General features: G+C 42.2%; 1 protein-coding gene across 4 annotated transcripts; it reads right to left on the bottom strand.

Moving 5' to 3' along the window:
• Positions 1 to 3,536: 3,536 nt before the first annotated feature.
• On the bottom strand, positions 3,537 to 7,990 carry LOC135498038 (DNA-directed RNA polymerase III subunit RPC8-like). Of its 4 annotated transcripts, none has more exons than XM_064788196.1 (8): positions 7,874 to 7,990; positions 5,990 to 6,129; positions 5,515 to 5,611; positions 5,197 to 5,283; positions 4,864 to 4,927; positions 4,579 to 4,665; positions 4,178 to 4,292; positions 3,537 to 3,938 (listed from the first exon to the last, which is right to left on the bottom strand). In XM_064788196.1, exons 2-8 carry the CDS (start codon positions 6,098 to 6,100, stop codon positions 3,885 to 3,887), a joined length of 615 nt encoding a protein of 204 aa, XP_064644266.1. In that variant the 5' UTR covers positions 6,101 to 6,129; positions 7,874 to 7,990; the 3' UTR covers positions 3,537 to 3,884. The 4 variants fall into 4 exon arrangements, with proteins under 4 accessions (XP_064644266.1, XP_064644259.1, XP_064644273.1 ...); XM_064788189.1 differs by lacking the exon at positions 7,874 to 7,990 and adding an exon at positions 6,445 to 6,576; XM_064788203.1 differs by lacking the exon at positions 7,874 to 7,990 and adding an exon at positions 6,445 to 6,566 and having other exon boundaries at positions 5,990 to 6,126.
• Positions 7,991 to 8,728: the final 738 nt, after the last annotated feature.

The raw sequence follows: 8,728 nt of genomic DNA on the forward strand, positions 1-8,728 counted from the left end.
CAGTGACACACACTATGCTGCATGATCATCTGTGGTCTGTTGACATATTACACTCTGTTCAAAAAGATTCTTACTGCCATTAGCTGATTGCCTGAAGCTGTGAGCCCATTGCTGCACTCTTAGAGAGATCCGATCTGAACTTTCTGGAAAAAGGACACCTAACTGTTAAGTTGAAGGAGTTTCCTCAACTAGATTTTCTAATCTTGCGTTGGGAGTAAAAGGCCACAATTCTCATCACCCGGATATGATCTACTGGTCAAGAGACAGGATTGAGGTCTCATTGAAGTATATCAACAACAGTTTACTTATCGGGCAACAAAGAATGGATCTGACCATACATATAGGGATTATCAGACCCAGGTCCTCGAGAGCAGTTGTGTCCAGTGAAATATTGGTCCTCAAGTGGTTGTGACACTGATACATTTGTCCTCAATTTAGCAGCTGTGACTATATTCTCTTCAGTATTTATGTAGTCAGAGCCCGGGACCACCTTCCAGTGCCCTCGAGATAGTGCCCATGACCGTCCTGTGGCAAGCTTCGTCCAATACTAAAGGAAGAGGTTGCTCCACTATCCGTGCCTAGCTCTACCAACAAACATGAAAAGATAACCAGCTGGCAGAGGTTGATTGTTCCATCGTGTGTCCTGTAGTCAGCAATGCGCAGTGGTGACACATTACTATAGAACTTAAGTATATCAGTCAAGCCATAGTTCTCATATGGTTGCGCGAGTTTAGCTTTGGACAGAGGAACAATCACCACATCGTCCTCGTATAGTTGTGACAGTGTCGTTTTTGGACAAAGGGACAATAAAACATTTCATTGCCGTGGGAATACCTTTGCGTCATTCCCTCAAGAAACTTCTAGCCTTTGTAGCATGTCTCCAATTCTAAAGGGACAGGGTTGGACCCCGGACAGGGTCGTACCCCAGTGCGGTAATAGAAATGGATGTCCCCGTAATCCAGTGATAGAGACCTGGGGTCAGGCAAAAGGCGAAAGCCTCTACTTTTATTGGTCTTCAGAGACCAAAGGCGCACTGGCACAATGGGTGCAATACACTCGCATTTGACTTGTTGATGCATCGATTGCTTTGATACCGACTGAGGTGCGGGAAGGCAATTGTTTATTGCTCTCATGTAATGCTGAGCTTCTGTACAAATCTAAATTGGCCCAACCTTTGGGATCAGTGATGTGATGGTTGTTCCTCTGTCCAAAAGCTACACTATCACAACCATATACTAATCGTGATGATTGTCCCACTGTCCGGAATCTAACCTGTCACACAGCCAGGATGCAGTAATGATTGTCCCTTTGTCTACCAGTGCACATCTTACAAGAAGGACATACCACAGAAATTCTGGCCCGTAGAATGTCGAGAAAAAACTTGGGTAGGCACGACAAGACCTGAAACTACGGCACACTTGTCTTCGATATAGTACAGGTGGACTTAACGAAGAAGAAAGAAGATGAAGTCCATTTTGTCGATCCAAAAGCTAAACTGTCACAACAATATGAGGACGATGGGATGATTGTCCCTCTGTCCAAAAACGAAACTGTCGCAACGATATGACGATGATTGGATGATTGAAGTACCAAGGTTCCCCAGTAATGCGTTACCAATTGGGCACTGGAACAACAGAACAAATGAGGGAACAACCGCCCGTTGGTCAGCTGGTTATCTGATAAGTTTAGTTCGCAAAGCTTGGCACAATATGTGGACTATGCGGATGGTTGTGTGTCATTTTAGAATTGGACGAGACATGCCGCAGCAGACGGAGCACAGGCTGTCGCAGAAGAAGGTTCTTCAGGGAAAGATACAAACATAATCCTAAGGCATTCAAACTTTCGCGTTGAATCTCATCCCAAAGAAAGCAAGGGGATGTATGGGGTACCACCCTGTTCCTTTAGTATTGGACGAGTGAGTCACAGAGACGGTTCGGGGCACGTTTTTTAGGGAAAGATGCAAAGGTATTCCCACAGCACTGGACGGTTGGATTGTCTCTCTGTCCAAAACCTAAACTACCACAACCATATGAGGCCGTTGTGATGATTGTCCCTCTGTCAAAACACTAATCTGTCACAACCATATAAGAAAGATGGGTTCATTGAAATACCAAGGTTCTCCAGTAATGAGTTACCATTGGGAATTGGACAGACGATCGAACAATCGCCCTCCACCAGCCAGTTATCTGATCCTGGTTGACAGAGCTGGGCACAACTGTCGACGATAAGAATGGCGGTTCCTCATCTAAGGATGTGACCGCCTCTAGGACACAAAAATATTCCCAAGGCATTCGGACTGTTGTGTTGTATCGTATCTGTTCAGCCATATGTCCCTCTGTCCAAGAACTAGTCACAGCCATATGAGGACGATGTGATGGTTGCCCCAAGTCCGAACACTTGTCTGTCGCAACCCTATGAGGACGATTGGTTGATTGAAATAAAAATATTCTCCAGCACTGAGTTACCATTGGACATTAACGACCACAGGACATATGATTGAGCAACCAACCTCTGCAAGCTGGTTATCTGATCATGTGGGTTGACAAAGCTGGACACAACTGTTGACGATAAGGATGGCAGTGCTTCCTCTGACGATGTGACTGTCTATAGTTTCACTCTGACAGATTGATGAGCTACCACTGTCGCAACCATATGCGGACAATGGGTTCATTGAAAGACTAAAGGTCTACTGTATTGGGTTACCATATAGGGCATTGGAGACTACAGGACAGACAATGGAACACCCAACCAACCAAGGTAGATATGGGTTCCAGAAATGGACGAGACATGCAACAGACAGTCAGAGGAAGGTTCGTCAGGGAAAGACGGAAATATTCACAAAGCATCAGAACTTTCGTGTTGGGTCCCAACCTCGACTCCGTCCCATTGGTGGTCTGTGTGGACACCACACTCATGTCACCTAATTGTACTCCCTCCCTCCCTCATTGGGTTTTGAGTGGATGGAGTCACTTGGGGTTGTCTCACCAACAGCATGACAAGCATTGGTCGTCCTCAAATGGTGATCATGACATCTAGTTATATTGGTTTGTTACTGGGATTTAGTACAGAGACACAGAATGATAGAGGAACAACGAGCTTGGTTATTGGGACGAACTATATTCTCCTGTAAATATGAACTGCTTGGCAAACATACTCAACAAGCTGGGCAAACTCTCCATGACGACAAATAGAACAAGTGGGTTTCCAAGTGTTTACCATTGGAGAATATTCTATTGATACCAACACTGTGTTTTCACTTGTGTTTGTTCAGCTACAAATCGAATTGGAAGAAAGGGGAGTGTAGTGTCTGGCATATTGGACATTAAGTCCTAGACTTTCTCTCAACACGGTGGTAAGGACGACACAAGATGGTGGGAAGAAGGCAAGCAGCTTGTCTTAACTATTGGGGTCCTAGTATTGATTGAACAAAGAATCCTTGACCAAAGTGTGTGGGCCCTCCTTTGACATAATGCGTGGAAATATGTAACCCACTTCTAACTGGATGGATTGATAGAGAAACATACAAGTAGTTTTCATGATAACTTCATTTATTATCAGAGACGACTTTGCCAGCAATAATACCATCCATGGTAACCAAATAAACACATTATCTATCAGTATAGCAAAAAGCATCAATTAACTTTGCTCTTTTCTGGCTGGTCAAGTGTCTAACCTCTCTAGGCCTCGCAACTGAGCACAATAAAAAGTGTCTACTCCAGGGCATCTCCTCACAAGGTAACTGCGCGATTTTCACATCCAGTTGAAGCAAATGTTTCCAATTCTAAAGTCACAATTGCCATTCTCCCAGCACATCAAATGTGAAGGGCCGACTGTCCTTTGACAATAATTTTGAATATTCTTAACAAAATATACATTTGATAACGTCACGTATTATTCCACCAACTCAATAATCCAAGACCCGGCTCGCTGATTGAACCCTGGAATAAAAGATAGAAGATGTAAATCATCAGATGAAAACAATATTGATGCAATGACCAATACCGTGTTATTGATTGGCTACACAAGGAGACAGAGAACTCAACATAATAAAGGTGTTGACTTGTAATAGGAATGTTGAACTGGTAGGTTCAATTCTTGTGACCTCAGGCAGGTTACTTCACTTTTGACTACTGAAAAAGTTTCCCAAATACTTGTAACTACACCACTTTCAACTTACCACAATAGAATATGGTGATTTTTTAAGATCTCCATCATAGGTGTCCTTGGCGTCACTTCCCGACTCTGGTACAGAAGGGGTGGTATCAACGAAGGTTTCTTCCGCCACTCGGAATCTGGAAAAACATCATGATAACTTATATTTCACTTGGTCAATTCATACAACACTATTTGACACTCCTCTGAGAACGATCAGCAGAAGTTGGAAAATATTTCACAAAGATGGTCTGAAGATCAACTTCTAAACTCCCACCTATTAGATAGACAAAACAAAACAAAGTCCGATACTGCTGAAAATCCAGTTCTCATAAAGTGCTGCCTAAAAGTTTCCTGGGTACTTCAATACTCACGGAGTTTTGAGTACTGCAGAATTCTTGGCCAAGGATGAGACTTTTCACTTACCTTATTACTTCCCCGACATCCATGAAGAGGTCGTGACTACCATCCTCTGTTGCATACTCCCACACCCACACCTGCTCATTTTCATCACTGGGCGGGTGTAAAGGAAAGATTGCATGTCAAGATGAAATGGAATTTATACGAGATATTTGATCACTATACCCCATTCCCATAGAGGCATTTACACAAACCTGGGTTTTATGATATTTCTTTTTCCACAGATTTGTTTCAAATTTTCTGAAGTACGGAGTACTTTGGGTAGACATATTCTTGATTTGTCAAGGATACAATCGTGCTGGATGCTGTAGTGCATCTGCCGCTATCAGGATGTCATCAAAGAAACCAAGAGTAACTGAAAAAGAAACTTTACATGCTTTTCAAACAATCAACAAAATAACTGATGTGGAGACAGAATGACCAACTGTCAATAAATACAGTTTCGGTTCCTGTTTGAAATCTGTGGTCAGGTGTTGAGAGCCTGAAGTAATTTATTTATTTTCATGACTTCTTTATCCAAATTTGCTCATTTCAGTGTACACTACTGAGGCACAGTGCATATCAATACAGTCTCGAGTTGGCATCAATTATGACAGTGTCATGGCAGAAGCTATGATGACTAACCGTGGACCCCTTCTTTGCTGCAGCTTTTGATCCTGCCCTGGAGAATCTCTTCCATGAACGGACGGAACACCACATAGCGGAAGTGGACTGAAACAATAAAAACCAAAACAAATGTCAGCATTATTGCTTCGTGATACTATAAACAGCCTCGATGATGTGATCGGGGAAATAAGAGGGGTTAGGGGGTCAAAATTTGAATATTTAATTGTTAATGGAGGTAGGGTTAGCCCGAGAGTTTTGGCTATGTTGCATTCTTAAAAGAAATATATCTTTGTGTTACAGGTATTCAAGTTTTCTCAATGATTACAAATCTCTTACCAACTGTATGGGAGGAGCCGTCTCCAGGAAATATGTAGCTGTCTTCAACTGTCGTGACATCCCACAGTGCTATACACAAGCCAACATTATGCACAACCTGAAACACAGACATTTAGAAATTATTGAACAACCGCTTTAAGGACTGAAGAGAGTTAGCCTAGGCGGTACTGTCAGTGGGTACTTAGTCGGAGATAATCAGGCTGAAGCAAGTTTAGCTATGGCAGACACTGTCTCGGTCATCCAACAAGGTAAAATTCCATTTGTCTGCCCTTAAAGTCCTCTCTGAAGGGAATCTGCAAAGTTTGTATTCTTATGACCTGTTGACAGGCAATTCATAAACCTTTACAGATTATACCATGACATTAGATTTAAGCTGCTCAATAAAGTCTCTGCAAACACGCCTACAACAAGAAAATGTGTAATGAGATGAGATGTTTCAATGTGGATGAGTAATAACAGAAGAATTGGGACTCACTTTGTTTGCAAATTTCTTATTGAGAGATTCCACAATGCCATCATACAGGTTGATATTGAAGAGTCGAGGAGGTATCCTGACTGTATCCTTCATCTCGGTGAGGACAAACATCTTTTGACAAACTGCCTTTGCAGGAACTCCTGAACAGAAGCAATCTAGCTAGTTAGCAAATTAGGCCAAGCTTGCACTGTGCAAAACTGAACAAATTGAACTCTTTGAAGCCAACTATAGGGGGCCCGAAGTGTTGAACGGTCCTTTTTTTATTACGTAGGCCTAGTCTTAAAACTTATGACGATAAAAGAAAAAAATACTTCAAAGAAGCTCGTAAATCCGATTGTCTCAGCAAGCAATTGAATATGATATACGTCGATGTTTCATTCGACTAAAGTAGGCCTAGGCCTAGTCTGGCAGAGTGGACATTTTCCCGCCGTTCTCGTAAAAATATCGAAACTTACAACTATACTTAACAGGTTAAAGAAAGAATGTAGCCAAACAGTTCGTCAACCACGTCCAGGAACGTAAAACAAATGATAGTAAAAATAATCAGAAATATTCACATGTTGGTTTTTTTCGTAATTGGCTAAACCAAGTACCACAGGGCACCTCAATCGGAATTCCTGCGACCACACTCGGCACTCCGCATTTTATACAGGGTGTCATCCAAATAAGGCCATCTGTAATTTATTGCCTCATCCATAGTCATTTGTTCCCAGATATTGCTGAAGGCTGTCAAGATGCCACATTAACGAGTGGCCTTGATTATAATCTTTGGCAAGCCTCTTATCCTTTACCGACTTGCGGAAAATGCTGCAAAAATATAGTGTTTTTATCATCAGAATATTCATATTTGTACTGTTATACATACAGCACGTCTGTTAATTTCAAGACTTTAAAACGATGCTAAGTTGAGCAAATCTTGGGAACTTTGGGACTTATGCAAGATTAGTTTTCTCCACCAAACCCTAGACTGAAGAATTAACACCTTGTGTTTAACCGGCTTTCATTTCGCAGTCAATTCATTAGTTACCAATGTATGCCTTAGAGGGGGCAGAATGGCACTGTTTAGACAAGAAGCCTCTCCAACAGCCCCAGGAATATTGGATAGAACGGCACTGTACTGGGTCCCAGTAATAAATATTGCCATAAAGACATATGATATTGTTCTGGGACTTATGTAAGATTAGTTCTCTCCGCCAAACCCAAGACTGAAGGATTAAAATCTTGTGTTTACAGGCTAACAAATGCAAACACTTCCAAGTGAACCCCCTACAAGAGAAGAGTGGCTCTTCTTCTCTCCGACTTTGACACCCTTCTGCGAACATATCAATAGATCAGCCAGCGGTCCTTGGTGTCGCCGCGTGGGTTACGTCCAGTGAAATTGTTTGCAAAGGTCAGGGAACCACGATCTGACATCCATAACCAGCGTATCCCCTTTTCATGCCAGTTATAGTCGGGTGCTACACCACAGTCGGGATAGTGGACGCCAAATAAATGAATGGTTGTTGAATTTAAAACTGTTAATTGTTTACGTCAATTTACATACAATTAGACAAACCTTCATGAATTCAGTGGAGATTTCCACATCACAGGATAGAAGAGCACTGATGGGATCTCGCAGATTTAACATGATCACCTCCATCTTCACCATCATGACTTGGACGTGCGCCTTTAGTTTCTTTGAGAAAATGGTATTTGATTAGGGATGGCAATTAAAATTGCCGTTGAACATGTACATGAAGTGCACTGATGTACATAATTCAACATGTCTGGCTTGAAATTTCAAACTGCGAAGTTCATTCCCGCCTTGATTGTATGACTATTTCTACAATAAAAACCCTTTGAAACCAACCCATACCTTTATCAGGAATAGATACTGTGCCTTACCTTCTGCTGCAGCCGTTTTGATTTGTTTCGGAAAATTTGAAGGCTTTTTTACGTTTGAAATCGGAGAAAGTGTTCCCGCGATGTTCTTCGCATCTCACACACCAACCGACTGGCGTTCAAATCAACCGCGACCGATCATGACCAAAGGCAATACATTCACAGACGGAACATCCGGGCACCCCTTGAACCAGGCCGGCGAGTAGTTATCTGCTCAAGCGAAACCTTTGTTCTGTCAATGATGACAGGCATTGTCAAAATGTGGGATTTGCTTTAGCATACATACTTGTACATGTACATATGATGAGCTGTGGAAATGCATTAGGCAGGTTCCGTAAATGCATTTTATCGACGATTTTTTTAAAAATCATTTCCCCAATTCTTTCTACAACCAAGTATAAAATATGGTTCAGTGTCGTGTAAATCAATTAGCAGATAGAGGACTTGATCACTCGACAAACATTCGTACTTTGTAGTTCGTCGTTCGTAGGGCGCTCAGTTTCGAAACCTACAATCATTCGAAACAGAATACAATTGCCAACTTTGATAGCATGATATCAAACTTGATTCGGTCGGGTCACTTAATGGGTTTTCCATTAAACACTCCTGTCTCCTGGGTAAGACGAACTAAAAATGAGTGATCCAATCTTGCCAGGCTTATTATAAAAGCTTCAGCCATCATTGGATTGCCCAACCTTGAAAAAATTGGCATGTGGGTATGTGGGTATGTGGTATGTGGTATGGGGTTTTAGATACTGCCTTAACCAGCAACAGGTTGTGAGAGACAGGGGCCGACGTCATGAAAGACATGGGCCCAAGTCATACAAGACGGAAGACTGTTTCGCCCCTCACACCCAT

Source organism: Lineus longissimus, chromosome 1 (assembly GCF_910592395.1).
Source record: "Lineus longissimus chromosome 1, tnLinLong1.2, whole genome shotgun sequence".
NCBI lineage: Eukaryota > Metazoa > Nemertea > Pilidiophora > Heteronemertea > Lineidae > Lineus > Lineus longissimus.

What these genes read in the sequence shown, in the direction of transcription:
- LOC135498038 (XM_064788196.1), bottom strand. Translation starts at nt 6,100, where the DNA reads ATGTTTGTCCTCACCGAGATGAAGGATACAGTCAGGATACCTCCTCGA. An exon ending in ATAAGAAATTTGCAAACAAA is followed by an intron (nt 5,612 to 5,989) that starts GTGAGTCCCAAT and finishes TCTGTGTTTCAG; the next exon opens with GTTGTGCATAATGTTGGCTT. An exon ending in CAGCAAAGAAGGGGTCCACG is followed by an intron (nt 4,928 to 5,196) that starts GTTAGTCATCAT and finishes TTTCTTTTTCAG; the next exon opens with TTACTCTTGGTTTCTTTGAT.